Source organism: Phyllostomus hastatus, unplaced genomic scaffold, assembly GCF_019186645.2.
Source record: "Phyllostomus hastatus isolate PE091 unplaced genomic scaffold, TTU_PhHast_1.1 phas_contig_86, whole genome shotgun sequence".
Taxonomy (NCBI): Eukaryota; Metazoa; Chordata; class Mammalia; order Chiroptera; family Phyllostomidae; genus Phyllostomus; species Phyllostomus hastatus.
The window spans coordinates 31,272-47,541 of NW_025333977.1; the positions used below are offsets into that span (position 1 = coordinate 31,272).

At 43.8% G+C, this 16,270-nt stretch overlaps 1 protein-coding gene and 1 non-coding gene across 2 annotated transcripts in view; both read left to right on the forward strand.

Moving 5' to 3' along the window:
* The window catches only part of LOC123826925 (vomeronasal type-1 receptor 4-like), a 31,623-nt gene extending 23,155 nt beyond the window's left edge, over positions 1–8,468 (forward strand). Inside the window, exon 2 of the mRNA XM_045851147.1 lies at positions 8,320–8,468. Coding sequence (XP_045707103.1) covers positions 8,320–8,468 — 149 coding nt within the window. The remainder of the gene's footprint in view (positions 1–8,319) is intronic.
* A 75-nt stretch (positions 8,469–8,543) lies between these two features.
* LOC123827601 lies at positions 8,544–8,647 on the forward strand. The gene has a single exon (XR_006787261.1). It is a non-coding gene; the product is annotated as a U6 spliceosomal RNA (small nuclear RNA).
* The last annotated feature ends 7,623 nt before the right edge of the window (positions 8,648–16,270 follow it).

Sequence of the window (16,270 nt, forward strand, 5' to 3'; positions counted from 1 at the left end):
ATCAGGATGCCCTCCCACCTTACCTCAGGGGGCTCCAAGTGGGGGAACTTGCTGCTGCCAGACCAGATCCCCGAGGAGGTTAATATCCTTTCTAGAAACCCTGTCAAACCTCTTCCCATAAAAAAGGATGAGAGAGGCAGGTGCAAAGGAAATAAAGCAGCCCAGGTGGGAAAGTCAAAATGGGCACATAGGTTTCTATCAAGATTTCAAGATTCCTGGGGTTCTAAATATTATCTTTATCATAAGTCCTAGGAGCCCTCGTCTCCCTTCCACACTTCAAATGAGAAGAGGGGGAGGTTTGAAAGGAGCCACATGACAGTTCTGAACTAGAATAGAAAGAAGCAAGGGTCTCAACTAGTACAAATCTCTTAGAAGGAAAATATTTTCTGTCCTTAGTGAAGTTTAATCTATTTATATTTAATGTTTTTGAGGCTTTGGGGCAGGTCCAAGAAAACAAGACTTCAAATATCATTCAGCTTCTTTTTTGGGGGAGTGGGGGTGAAGTGTTGAAATCATGGCCTACTCATGTTTAAATGGTTTTTCAGAGCCTAATTAGTTTATAGGATGTTAAAAATGAAAAAAAGATAAATTGCTCTATGATTTCTGGGCTGCCTTGAAAATACACACGCAATTGGGAATGGAAGCTTACAGGGGACATATATTTCTTTTCAGAATTCTCAGCAGCTGTACAGAATCATGCCTTTACATACATCATTTTACTGCTCTCACATCTCAGCCAAATGCACTGAATTTACCAAGCTCTGCATAATTTCACAAGCCGGGCCTGCCAAAACTCTCAGGAGTTTTGGTTGCTGATTGGAGTCCAACCAGTAATACACACCTAACATTCAAGAAGGGCAAGAGGGAAGCTCAAAATAAAGAATCACTTTCAGGAGAAATGCAGTGAAGAGCAGGTTGAAGAGAGACACAGAACAGTGAATTGCACTGTGTTTTTATTTATTTGGAGATAGAATTATTGGGGGGCTCCAGGGTTGTTTGTCAGCTCCTTGAGATGCCATTCAGGTCATCACTACAGGTGAAGAGCTCAGAATAGCAGTAACTTGCTGTAAAATTTGAGCCCCCTTAGACGTACTATTCTTTTTCTACCTTCCATTTATGTGTGTGTTTAAGTAGCAACAGCCATCTTTAACTTCCTTTTTGAAAAACTATTAGGTTAGCTGATGGTCTGTACTATTTACACATTTAAGTAATAAACTAGTGTTTCTTTTTAAAAATCTGACTCTCTTTTTTAGTTAAGTTTGTTGCCAGATAGCCCCAAAAGACAGCTGAAGTCTATTAAGTATGTTTATCACTATTATTGAGATAAGGCATTGGCACTCTCACAAGTGGGTCACAATGTTGCTGATGTATTTGTCTTCCTGTGTATGGATGAGACCAGATAAAGGGAAAGGAACAGTACCTGGGTTTTGATGTGAAGCTAGGGAGTGACTCCCTTCTCACTGTCCTCCTCCTACTTTCCACCAATCAGAATGTTGAGTATCACTTTAAAGAGTAAATCCCAGCAGGCGCACTTAGGACAGCCTTTCAGAATCCTGTCTGTGATCCAGGAAACAGCCCTGTGGAGAGGCAAGTAGCCTTGGCCCTTATCCTCTGGACCCCAAAACAGTAAGGCCTGGGACCAAGAAAAACCATCCAAGGAGGACCCTGGACCCCAGTGTTTCTAATTCAGAGCATTCCTCACTCCATAGTAATACCTGAACTGACTCCCACATTTAAACTCATTCATGCAATAGAAGCCAGCAACAACACAGACACTTTAGGGACACTTGGGTTTACAATGGGGAGAAAAGAGACAGCACAGGCACCTTAAAGGGCTTGCTAGTAATTTTAATGCATCTTGTTTTCAATTTCTTTTTCCTGGTAGAATTATCAGAAAATTAGCATTTTGACCATTTTGGTGGTATATGATCATTTTTCAGATCATTAGCTACATCCTAAAATATGAGGTCTGTCCAGAAGGTATCCAGCTATTTAATATGAAAAATAGAGTTATTTATTGTAAAAGATGCAAGATATAAGAAACACTGTTCATTGGACAATGTTGTCTTAGTTCTCTTCCCACAATTCTCCCAATTGCCATCATCTTCCCTGTGATATTTTCCTGAATCTCATTGATGGTCTGAACTCTCTCCCCTTTCAAAGGTGATTTTAGTTTTGAGAAAGGCCAGAAATTGCAGGGCCCCTTACCTGGGCTGTAGAGGAGCTGAATCACCTGGGTGATTTGATGTTTAAACTGAAAACTCAGCATGAGACATGATGCATGAGCAGATGCATTGTCATGATGAAGTTGCCAATCACCAGTTGCCCATAGCAGCAGCCTTCTGAATCATCTGAGTAGTTTCCGTCCAGCTTAATACAAAATTTGATGCCAATTAGTTGCTCTACTTGGTCAAGTCATTTTGAATACGACAGCCACACAGTATGCACACTCACTCTACATTGTCTACTGCCTTACTGACTAGTACAGTGAAGTAGTTATGGTTAATGCATGCTCATTCAAGTCCACTCTCATTGGCTGCCACATTATATTGATGTCGTGCAAACTGTCCTTCTTATATTAACAATGGTTGGACTTCTTTCAGACAGAACTTGTCACATACCTATACTAAGTTGTAAACCATGAGTAAGAGTTAAAGGTCTCACCTCTGGCCAAGATGGAGGTCTAGGGAGATACACTTTGTCTCCTCCCACAATCAAAGAAGGACAATTAATTAAAAACAAAATAACCAAAACTGCGAGAAAATTGAACTGTATGGAAGTCCACAAACCAAGGAGTTAAAAAAGAAACATTTTTCCAGACTGGTAGGAGGGGCAGAGATGGGCAGTTGGGGCATAGAGGACTTGTAACAAGGCTGTGGCTGGAAGACCAGGCAGTCCCACATTTGCATGCAGATAAACCGGGAGGAACAAATGGGGAGGGAGACAGACCTCACACCCCAGGGTTCCAGTGTGGGGAAATAAGCCTCAAAACCTCTGACTGAAAACACCTGTGGCAAATGTGGTGGTGAGAGAAACTCCCAGACTCACAGGATAGTTCACTGGAGAGACCCACAGGGTCATAGAATGTACACAAACCCACCCACCCGGGTATCAGGACTAGAAGGACCCAATTTGCTTGTGGGTAGCAGGGGAAGTGACTGAAAGTTGGTGGAGAGCTGAGCAAGAGGCATTGTTCCCTTTTGGACTCCTTCCCTGGTGAATACCTATGGCTCCATACCTTACTACATAACAGGCCCACTGAGACAAAAAAAATGTGGCTCAAATTGGAAATAGACCAAAACTCCAGAAAAAATACAACTAAGCAATCAAGAGATAGCCAACCTATTAGATGCAGAATTCCAAACAGTGGTAATCAGGTTGCTCACAGAAATGATTGGGTATGGTCACAACGTAGAGGTAGAAGTAAAGGCTAGGAAAAGTCAAATAAAGGCAAATGTACAGGGAACCAACACAGAAGATAAGGAAACTGGGACTCAAATGAATGGTTTGGACCAGAAGGAAGAAATAAACATTCAATCAGAACAGAATGAAGAAACAAGAATTCAAAAAAATGAGGAGAGGCTGAGGAACCTCCAGGACAACTTTAAACATTCCAACATCCCAATCATAGGGGTGCCAGAAGAAGAGGAGAAAGAGCAAGAAATTGAAAACTTATTTGAAAAAATAATGAAGGAGAACTTCCCTAATCTGGCAAAGGAAATAGACTTCCAGGAAACCCAGGAAGCTCAGAGAGTCCCAAAGAAGTGGGACCCAAGGAAGCACACACCAAGGCACATCATAATTACATTAGCCATGATTAAAGAGAAGGAGGGAATCTTAAAAGCCACAAGAGAAAAGGAGACAGTTACCTATGAAGGAGTGCCCATAAGACTATCAACTGATGTCTCAAAGGAACGCTTACAGGCAAAAAGGGGCTGGAAAGAAGTACTCTGAGTCATCAAACTCAAGGACCTACATCCAAGATTGCTCTATCCAGCAAAGCTATCATTTAGAATGGAAGGACAGATAAAGTGCCTCCCAGACAAAGTGCTTGTCCCAGACAAGGTCAAGTTCAAGGAGTTCATCATCACCAAGCCCTTATTATATGAAATATAATATCTAAGAAAAAGAAGAAGATCAAAAATACAAACAGTAAAATGACAACAAACTCACAACGATCACCAACCGAACCTAAAAAAAATGAACTAAGCAAACAAGTAGAACAGGGACAGAATCACAGAAATGGAGATCACATGGAGTGTTATAATCAGGGAGGAGGTTGGGGAAGAATGGGGGAAAAGTTACAAGTAATAAGAAGCATAAATGGTAGGTACAAAATTGACAGAGGGAGGGAAGTTAAGAATAGTATGAGAAAAGGAGAAGCCAAAGAACTGATATGGATGACCCATGGACATGAACTAAGGTGGAGGAATGATGGTGGGAGGGCTGGTACAGGGTGGAGGGGAATAAAGGGGAGAAAAAAATGAGACAATTCTAATAGCATAATCAATAAAATATATTAAAAATCAGAGTTAAAAGTGTCTTTCCTGACATTAACATCCACTCAGAGTGAAACCAAGAAAAATCTAATTTAGCTGTTCACAGACGTCCTTGTGCAAATTATCGAGAGGACCAAGGTAAACTGACATGCATGTTTTTGACTGCATTTGGAAGACCTGAAAAGTTTCTTCCCTCTTAATTTTCTTTTGCTACACCACACCTTTTCCTCTTTGGCACAAATTTAATCAAATAAAGAAGTAAACATATAAATAAATAAATAACACAGGTCTTCCGTTTTTGTTTCTTTTTCCTAAAGACAATATGGAATTGGCCAGTCAGTTATTCCACTAAGGATTAGTGAGGACATTTCAACCACAACTAGTTAAGAAAGTGTTTCCTGGAATTAGCATTTTATATTTAACTACATTAGAAGGAACTATATATAAAATGTCACACACAGAAGTAAACCGAATTATTCAGAAATAGGGCAGGGGGGAGTTGTGAGCAAGTGTTCATTAGGGCTGTTGAAAATGGGCGTTGAGTTGTCTTCTCCAAAGTATTCTTTTTTAAAACTTCTCAGTTGGAAGAAAACAAAGTCTTCAACATTAAAAACAACTCCGTAAGCAAAAATTTGCTTTGTCACACTCTGGAACAGGGCGCTGCCCACTTAGAGTGGTCTGTGACAGTGAAAATGTCCTGTGATAAGGAAAATGTTCCTGTATCTGTGCTGCCCCAATAAGGTGGCCATGAGCCCCATGTGGTTATTTAAATTTAAATTTACTGAAATGCAATCAAATTCACAATTCAGTTCATCAGTCGCAGTAGCCATATTCTAAGTGTTTAATAGCAACGAGAGGCTAGTGGACGGCTTACTGAGCAGCACGGCCTGAAAGACCAGGAAGGGTATGACTGTGCAGGGTGAAAACACATATTCAAGGTTTGCCAAAGAAGGCTGGAAGTGGAAAATGTTTCCCAGGAAACCTATATGGAGCCCATGAAAAAAGTCCACTTTGTATCATCTGGAGCATTTTTTTCTCTTTCTATCAAGTTCCAGCCAGTAAGTGAAACAAGTTCGCAGTGCTCTTCATCCCAACGCATTGAACAAATTCTCGTCTTTGCAGGAGCATTCCCTTGATTTGCTCTTACATAGCCCATCTGCAGAAAGCCTGCTTCCCAAGCACCCAGTGTACCTTTCTCATGTGAATTCTCTCTCCTGGTCCTTGCAGTACATATTACAGTGGCAATTCCCTTTGCAGAGAGCCCATCTGTATCAGTGCAATCGCACTTCCCAAGGCCGGCCCACGAAGCAGGCTTCTCGGCATAGTTTTGTCTATTTCTGCAGCCGCAACCAGGCACTCAGATTTCCAGACTGGGAAGAAAGATGAAGATAGACGAAGTCCTTGGTTGGACAGGTAAGCCTCTGGGATGCCTCTACTTCCGTCGGAGAGCTGGCAGAAAGCAGGAATTCACAGGACCCCATGTCAGGATTTGAAGGCCAATCCCAGATTTTTGCCTAGTTTTCAGTTGGTGGGGATCACACTCCACGCACGGGTGATAGAGTTTGTTCATAAACTAATCCACACCAAGTTTCTTCTTACAAAATGCAGCTTAAGGGGGTTTTGTGCTGGGGGTTTTACCAGCCTCAGTTTCATGCTCTAAGGCTTCACTGTGACAATGTTCTTAATTTAATTAACATTCCATTTATTTATATTTAGAGAGAGGGGAAAGGAAGGAGAGAGAGAGAAACATCAATGTGTGCTTATCTTTTGCACGTCCCCCAATGGGGACCTGGCCCACAACCCAGGCGTGTGCCCTGACTGGGAATGGAACCTGCAACCCTTCGTTTTGCAGGCCAGCATTCAATGCACTGAGCCACACCAGCACTGTTACAGCAGGGCCCTGTAACATTCTTATAAGCTGAAAATTACAGTGAGACCAGTGGCTATTAAAAGCATCTCTCTGTGCCTCTGAAGACGCGTACCAGCGTGAACTCTTAGATGTGATTTGCCTTATTTTTCTGGGGTCTGCCCCAGTCTAGATAGTTGGGAAATAACCAGAAGTTCAATCTCCTTAAGGAATCTTAAGCAAAACAGCCTGGGACCACCCAGGGCTCAGGCCTGCCTGGAGGAGCTCACATTTGCTGATTTCCACGAGCTCATGGACATATGGACATGACCTACATGTGGACCGTCTCCAACCAGAGGACTGACACCGGCAAGTGAGCCACATTTGGTCCTGGCCCCTGTGGGACCCGCCTATCCGTAAGTGCATCTCCTTTTTGAAAACTGCTCAGTGCATTCTGTTACCTTCAGGGAGGGTGCTGCTCGTAAATGCGTCTCCATAAGCCCTCTAATATAATCACCAACCTCATTTACTCCCCACGTGGTTGTTCCTTCACAGGCACACGGGTACCCACGAGGTACCTGAGAAGCATCTGCTCCATGACCTTCATACTTACTTAGCCAGTTCCAAGCACAATCTCAAGTCCAACCCTTTATTCCTAAGTTTAAGCCCCAGCCAGGAAGTGATGGGGAGACATAAGTGAAAAAAGGTCTCATGCCCAGCCTGACATCATGCTTAGACTCATCTCCAATATCAAGTTCAAGAGTCAGTTCCCTAATCCACCCATCCTCACATTTCACCTTCACAAAAGGTAACATGAGCTCCTGCCTGAAACATATGTGGAAAGTAGCAGCATTTGGGAAGAAGGAAAAAGAGCAAGGGTGGCTAAAACGTCCACAGAGGAGTTCACACCTAAGGCAGTGAGGTCTTTCTCAGAAGGATTGTAAGGCCCCGCTCAGAACAGATGTGGCTAGCTATGGCCCACCGCCAGCTCTGCCTGCGGGTCCACCTTTGTAAATAAAGTTTTATTGGGAAACAGCCATGCCTATTGGTGTCCCTACTGCCTGCAGCTGCTTACCAGAAAGAAGGGGCAGAGTGAAGAAGTTGCCATAGAGACCATGTGTCCTCCTCCACCAAAAAAAAGCTGAAAATATTGACCCTGTGCACCTGTACAGAAAACATTTTCTGACCCCTGGTCTGGAGTTGTAGATTTTGCTGAGAACAGTCATTATCAGCGTTCCCTGAAACGATTGTTTTTTCTGATAAGAATATTAACAGACGGAAGTTGAACTGTGTCTGAATGTCTGTCATAAAGAACGAGGAGGTGTCTTCCTCGGTATCAAACGTGGCTCTCAGCCTCGTTACTCTGTTGCCCTGAGTTCTGGGAATTTTTCTTGTTGTTGTTAACATTTGGTAAACTTATCTTTAGGAACTTGAAAGGTGGTTGGGAGCATCTCTGAGGTTGAATTTCAAAATACTTTTCAATCTAAAGCTGGTGTTCTCCAAGTGGGTAGCTAAAATAACAAAGTAGTTGCCTACAGCTTTTCAAGGGGTGTTGCTGATGGGTGCTTTGTAGTACAGGCCATGGGAGCGAACTCAAAAAACAGGCATAATTGCTTTTCCAAGTTTTCACCATAAATAATCACTTTTTAAAAGGTTCCAGTAATTTCCCCACTAGGGAAAAGAAAAAAAAAAGAAAAAAGAGGGGGAAAAATTAAAATGGAACAGTGACACAGTGGTTTTGCTCTAAAATAATCCTGTGTGATGTGAGGCTGCCATCTACAGTATTTCAATATTTTCACCCAAACACGGACTTTTCAATGAGCACTGTAGATCCGTGCCATTCTATGGAGGGAAGGGACGTTTTGCCAGCAGGACAGTGAGGGAATCTCTTTGGTCACATTCTTCTTTCCTCCCCACCCAACACAGTACTGTTTTTAAGTTTGCTCCATTTTCTGATCACGCGTGTGTACGCAGTGACACGAAAGAATAACAGGAATCTGTGCACCGTAGTGGCTGGGAGCACCGCAGAGCTGTTCAGTGATGCTGGGAGTCGCGGCCTCTCAAACTCGGCAGAGGCGGGCATTCACTGCTGCAGCAGTGGACTCCGGCAACGGCTGCAGTGAGCGCCCCTGAAATCCAGGAATGCCCACTTTTACAAAGAACCTCGGGAACTTTGGAGGTTAAAGACTTCAAGGGCAGTGTTCCTTTGGCAGCACATATACTAAAATTACAACTACACAGATAAGATTAACATGAGCCCTGTTCAGAGGAGGCACAAATTTCTGAAGTGTCCCATAGTTTAAAAAAAGGAAAGAAAATCTAACGGGATGTATTAGTTTGCTACATCTGCTGTAACAAGGTACCACAGACTACATAGCTTAAACAACAGAAAAGTATTGTCTCAATCTCTGAGGGTTGGAAGTTCAAGATCAAGGTGTCAACGGGGTCATTTCTTTGCAGGGTCTTCTCCTTGACTTGTAAGAGACCTGCCCTCTCACTGTGTCCACACACGGTCTTTCTTCTGTATCTGTCTGTGTCCTAATTTCTTTTCGTAAGGACACCAGTCAGTAGATGAGGGCCCCCAACCCAATGAATTCATTTAATCTCAATCACCTTTTTAAAAGCCCAATCTCCACATATGGTTACATTCTCAGGTCTTGGGGTTAGGACGTCAGTGTGTGAGTGGGGGAGAGCATCCATACAGTGTTCAGTGGTCTTCACATTGGGTGTTCCTCAGTTCATAACAGGAGCTAAGAAGTTAAATAAAGCAGTTGCTTTTAAAGTCTGGACCTAAAACCAATGGCATGGAGTAAGTAGCGAGGCATTGGGATGCCAAGAAGGAAAAGGAGGAGGAGAAGGAAGGGAGGAAGGAAGAAAAAAGCTGGATAAATGACTGGAGTCCCAATTGGCCCAAAGAAGATCTCGCCTCATTAAGGAATTCACCCTATCTCTCCGCCTACTTCAGGAGGAGGAAGAAGTCTAAAACAGGAAAAGATGTTGAAAGGCGGGTGACCCCAGTGGGTGTGGCCACTCCCCTTTGCCTGGTGTACCCTGGACCGTCCAACATTGTCTTGTGGCTGGCCACATGGTACCATGGCTACTGCTGCTCTGTTGCTCTGAGGGTATAAAGAAACCCTCCCCTAGGCAGATCCCGGGGGACAGAGAACTGCCTTCAAAAGTGTTCTTGTGCATTTACATTGCGGATTTGATCCAAACTGAGCAAAAATGAAAAATACGCATTTTCTCTTCTCGAAAGAAATGAATGTTTGGTTGGTACACACTGGGCTCTGCATGTAGACTGAAGGGTAGAGCCCCAGGTTGGTTTTCACGCCCTGACTTGGTCAGCCTGGCAGGCCTAGAAGTCAGCGCACCCTGTGAGGGGTCCCCTGAAGCAACAGCCTGCTAGTTCCCTGTTGCGCGTGGGTCACCGGCCAGCAGTGACCACGGAACGCTGTGGGTGGCTCGACGATAAACACGTGAGAAAAAACGACACATGCACAGAGACAGGCTAGTTCCTGTGGGGAAGTAGGGACAAAATGGCCACCGCCCCTAGTGGGGAGCGCGCCGATTTACAGTCCATACATGCTTTTATTGGGCTCATTCTGCATAATAATTCAGGTAAAGTACAGTACTCATTAGGGGGAAGTAAGGAACCATAGAAAACAAAGAACTCTGCCAGTCTATCGAATTGGGGGTCAAAGAGCTGTAAGACTGAGGAACAAACTTACTTCCTCCTAAGACCCTTCTCATTCAACTGAGAGCATTCTATACAAAGAAGGTTTCACAGTAATTTACATGTTCTTTCTTAGGCCTGATCACCCCGGGGAATCCGCACTTCTCAGTACAGAGCGGCACCACCCTGTCATTGTTTCAGGCTTAGGTGGAGCAAGGGAACTAAGGCAACTGGGAGACAAGGAGGTTTTCTCCCAGACGCTGAGAACTCAGGCTATGTCAAAGCCGAGGAGCGAGGGTCCTTCACCCCCTTTTGCTACAGCCCCCCAAGTCCTTCTTTTGGGGGGCCTCCCAAAGTGATCGTGCCTGTCTTAGGTCGTTCCCCCCATGGGGAATCTTACCCATCTTTGGCTAACCGACCAAGCTTTTTGGGGTTCAGTTATGAATAAAGCAGCAGAAGCAGCATTCCTGCCAGGGAGATAAGCTTTTGTCTCCTTTCTGGCTTACAGTTCCAAGGGCGTTCCCTTAGCCTTAGCCTAGGCAGGGGTTTCAGCTTTTGATACCAGTCAGGGCGGTTCCCAACAGTTCCCTGGCCCCTCCTGGGCCTCGCTAGTCAAGGGCTATTGTGTTTAGTTCCTGGTCTCTCATTTCTTCTTAACAACTGGAACCATCACCTACATTTATTCTGATCCCTGCTATGCATGGGGTAGTTTCGAAAAATGGTCTTATCTGATAATCACCTTTGCAAACATTTCAACCAAGCAAATGCATTGAACAGAGAACTGATTTATACAAATGGTTATAAAATTTGTAAATCCTATAAACCATATTGTGTAACCATTTTTACATTTTATAGTTTTAGGAGAAATCCATAGGCTGAAAACTCAAGAGTAAATTATGAACTGAAAGATTTTATGTTGTTTTTGGAATGTGATGAAGTTGATATATTCTGGTCACAAGGATATTTTACATCAAATCACATGCTGCTTAGTTTTTTTTTCCACTAATAATTTTAATTATAAAATGCATGAAGTCACAAACAATACAACGTTTTGACTCCCGCCTTCTTCAGGTAACTGAAGTAGACCTAAAGCAGCCATTCCTAACTGCAACACATGTATTATTCATTTATGGGGCGAATACAAATGTAAGATAATGCTTGTTTTCAGCATAATTCCACTTACTACTACAAAGGGGAATGCATGTGATTGTAGTAGTTTTTAGCTTACAGTAAGATCGAGCCGGCTTCTGACCAAGATGAAGGCATATGTAGACACACTGTGCCTCCTGGCACAACCAAGATAGAGACAACAACAGCTTAGAAACAAAATAACAACCACAACTGACAGAAACTTGATCTGAATGGAAGCTGGATAGCGAAGAAGTTAAAATAGACACGTTCATCCAAATTGGTAGGATGGGCAGAGTGGGGCAGCTTGGCGCAGGTCGCTGCGCAGAGAGCAGAGAACATTGGGACCGGGTGCCTAAGGCATCTGTGGCACGCACGACCACAGTGGGTGGACCCTGGGCACGCAAGCTGCAGCTGGCAGACCCTGGCCAAAGGGTGGCAACTGGCAGAACCACCGAGGTAGCGATTGTGAAGCAAGGCACTGCTCACAACCCAGAATCACATCGCTGAAAAATAGAGCCTCAGGGCACATACTGAAAACCCCTGTGGGGGTTGAGGTGCAGGGAGAGACTCCAAGCCTCACAGGAGAGGTCCTTGGAAGGTCCCACAGCATGCAAAAGCCCACCCACACAGAAATTGGCACCAGAGGGGCCCAGTTTGCTCAGGGGGAGCAACAGAATGGACTGAGGCCCTGGGAAAAGTGGAGCAAGCGCCATTGTTCCCTCTCTGACTCCGCCACCACGTATAGCATCACAAACCAGCAACTGAGGTGCCTCACCCTGTTGAACACCTAAGGCTCCGCCCCCCATACATAGTAGGCACAACCAGACCAAAGGTGGGAGGGGGAGAAAGATGGCTCAAAGAAAATTGAAAGCTCAGCAACCAGTTTTTTTAAGTGACTGAGAGATAGCCAACATATCAGATACACAGTTCAAAGCACTGGTAATAAGGATGCTCACAGAATTGGTTGATTTTGGTCACAAATTAGATGAACAAATGAAGGCTACAATAAGTGAAATGAAGAAAAATGCACAGGGAACCAATAGTGATGGAATGAAAGCTGGGCCTCATATTAATGGAGTGGACCAAAAGGAAGAAAAAAACATACAAACAGAAAAGAATGAAGAAATAAGAATTCAAAAAATGAAGAGAGGCTTAGGAACCTCCAGGCCATCTTGAAACGATCCAACATTCAATTTATAGGGGTACCAGAAAGGGAACCGGAAGAGCAACCAGTGGAAAACTTATTTGAAGAATTAATAAAGGAGAACTTTCCTGTTCTGGTAAAGGAAATAGACTTCCAGGAAGCCCAGAAAGCTCAGAGAGTTCCAAAGAAGTTGGACCTGAGGAGGAACCCACCAAGGCACATCATAATTACATTAGCCAAGGTAAAAACGAAGGAGAGTATCCTAGAAGCAGCAAGAGATAAGGAGACAGTAACCTACAAAGGAGTTCCAATGAGACTGTCACCTGATTTCTCAAGAGACCTTACAGTCAAGAAGGGGATGGAAAGAAGTATTCCAAGTCATGAAACTCAAAGACCTACATCCAAGACTGCTCTATCCAGCAAAGGTTTCTTTTGCCATGGAAGGGCAGACAAAGTGCTTTTCAGATAAGTTCAAGTGAAAGGAGTTCATCATCACCAAGCCTTTATTTTATGAAATGTTAAAGGGAGTTATCTAAGAAAAGACCACACCATATATAGTAAAAAGACAGCAAACACAATTATTAACAACTACACCTAAAACAAAAGAAAAAAGAAACTAAGGAGACAACTAGAACAGTAACAGAACCACAGAAATGGAGATCACATGGAGGGTTAGCAACAGGGGAGTTGGAGGAGGAGGGAGGGGGAAAAGGTATGGTGAATAAGTAGCATAGATGGTAGGTAGAAAATAGGGGGAGGGCAAGAATAGTATGGGAACTATAGAAGCTAAAGAACTTATGACACATGGACATGAAGTGAAGGGGGAGAATGAGGGTGGGAGAGGGTGTGCAGGGTAAAGAACAATGTAGGGGGGGTAATGGTACAACTGTAATAGCATAATCAATAAAATATATTTAAACAAAACAGATTGAGCCTTTTGGTTTAAGCTTTTTGTAGGGCAATACTGTCATCTGGTGGTTGATATAAAGTATTTCACATCAGTTGGAGAGGGGCTCTCCCAACTCTTCAAAATGTTCCAGGTCTCCTCTTGCCCATTTTATTACTCCCCTGATCTGTAACAGACTCTGACTTGTACACATAGGCAGTGTAGCCTAGAAAGTGGATGAGGTCCTTCCCAGCCATCACTGCCTTAGACCCAGACAAGAGGGGAACCTGCTTTGCACCCACCTCTCCCCCTATGTAGAAGGTTCAGCTCTCTGACTTTCCCTGCCTGTGCCCCCTCCCCTACAGATCAGGGAGTTGTGGGGCTCAAGGGATGTGCCTGTCCAAGCCCACACCTTTTTCTTCCTGCTCTTCCCCCTCTACCTCACCTCCACCACTGCTTGCGCTTACTTGCGTCCTATTAATGCATTCATGCTCTCCTTTTGCCCAAGGTTTTCATGAATAATAGCTAGCTCCCTCTTCCCAGATATCATTTGCATTAGAACAGCTTCCCGAAGTACCATGGCACATCCCTTCCCAGCACCAGTAATAATGAAAGGGAATTAAAGAAAGCAAAAACACACCTCTGGGATAGCTTTTGTCACCCTTCCAGATCCCACATTGCATCCACAAGAACCAGGAGCATTCTCCAAACCTTACACCTCTGCTGCCACCTTCAGGACATTTGTCATAACAGCATGCTCTACTGCAGCTTTTTACTTCATTAAAAACATTCCATAATGTTTCACTTGTACAACATGAGTGAGCTGGAGATATCTGCTGTGCAACATCGTGCCTATGGTTAACAATATGGTATTGTGCACTGGAAACTCGTTAAGAGGGTAGATTCATGTTGAGTGTTGAGTCTTCTTACAAGAAATAAATAAAAGCTACTGAAAATAGGCAGAGGTGCAGAGAGGGAGACAGGGAAGGAGGGAGACTGTCAGAAGGAGGAACCCGTCCCAATCTTCTAACAGAGACAGCTGTGAAGGAGTGCCCGGCACTTCCTTTATGCAAATCTAATGGTATATTTTATTTGCTACTTTATCAAATAATAGAAAAATAAAATAGCTAAAACTCCATGTATTGTAGATATGTCAACAAAGCATAGAAATGTCATATATATACCACAAATGTATAGAACAAAGTCAAGTGCATTTACATAATATATACAGTCAGGACAGCTGGCACTTGCATGGCTCTTACTGTGTGGTAGGCAGGGTGCTGTGCACTTCATCAGTGTTGCCATATCCACACATTCAGTTGTCTCTGGCCTCTGTGGGGTGGGCCCTATTATTAGCTCTATTTTCTTACAGAAGAGGAAACTGAGGTTCTGAGACATTAATTTGCCTGCAGTTCCCTAGCTAGTGCTTGACTGAGCTTGGATTTCAGGCCTGTATATCTGCCTTCAGAATAACAATAGATAACAGAGAGAGAGAGGAGATAAAAGGGGGAAGAAAACTAATGAAGAGAAATAGAAGAGAGAGGAAAGAGGGAGTAGAGACACAAGGAAGAGGGGAACAAGACGAAAGAGATGAGAGAGACGGGAGGAAAGGAAAAGACCAGAAAGAGGGAGAAGAGAAAGGAGAGAGGAGGGAGATCAAAGAGAACAGAGAGAGAAATGAGATGAAAGAAAAGTTAGAGAAGAGAGAGTAGAGACTTAGAAAAAAGGAACAGAGAGTAGAAAAAGAAGAAAAAAAGAGGCAGATGAGTAGACCAGCGAATGCAGAGCAAAGATAGCAGACGTGAAGAGAAAGTAGAAAGAAAAGAGAGAGAAAGGGGGAGGAAGAAGAGAGACAGGAAAGAGGGACGAGAGGAGAGAGGGCGGAAGGATGGAACGTACCCTCTGTTTCATACACATAGCACCAGCTGGCATTGCTGAAGGAGCGGGGGCGGTGGGTTGGAATAGTTGATTTCCCATTATAAAAAACAGTTACTCTCTTTGTCTTCAAAGTGAAAATCTCCCTCACAGGTTCAGGGGCCGGGGGTTAATAATTTTTTAGTTGCTAAATACAGCTGGTATGTGGAGGATACCCGGACAGCGGTATCCATCGTGGCTGTGGATGCTCGTCGAAACAGGAGAAAAGCATACCCAAGGACAACGGAGCCCTGAGAGGAAATAGTTATGAAATGGCCACTCTCTCTAGTAGAGAGCACCCTGTTCTCCCGCCCGAGCAGGCTTTTATTGGGTTCATTACACAGAAATTCAGGTAAGGCTCATTAATCATTGCCAGGAAGTAAGGATTAAATAATAGATAACAAAGAATTCTGAGGGCCTATTCTGAGTCCAATTCAGGTAGCTAAAGAGCTGTAAAACTTTGAGGAACAAACTTACTTCTTGCTTGGACCCTTATCATTTCATTGAGAGCATTCTAAACAAAGCAGGTTTCACAGGATTTTAGATCTTCTTTCTTAGGCCTAATTGCCCCAGGAACCCCCCCTTTCCAGCACAGGGCTGCACCACTCTCTGTGATTGTTTCAGGCTTAGGTGGAGCAAGGCTAGTAAGACAGCCAAGAGATAAGGAGATATTCTCACAGACAATGAGGACTCAGGTTTTGTCATAACCCAGGGGTGGGGGTCCATCACCCCTTTTCCTGTAGTTCCCAAAGTCCTTCCTTGTGGTCCTGCCACATGGTTGTGCCTGTCTTAGGTCATTCCCCCCTTGGGGAATCTTACCCACCATTGGCTAACCGACCAAGCATTCGAGGCTAGGCAGGGTGAAGTAAAAGGAGCAGAAGTGGCACTCCTGCCAGGGAGATAACCTTTTGTCTCCTTGGTGGCTTATGGTCCAAGGTCGCTCCCTCAGCCTTAGCCTTGGTGGGACTTATAGCTTATGATACCAGGCAGGGTGGTTCCCAACATTGGTATTCAATGCCTCTGTTTTCTTTATTTTGTTCTTTAGATTTGATATATAATGTTCCTTCCAGCCCAGACAGAGGTGTAGGTACATACACTTTGCTTCCATGAACAACCAAAACAAGGAAAACAACAAATTTACAAACAAAACAATAACCAGAACTGCCAGAAAATCGAA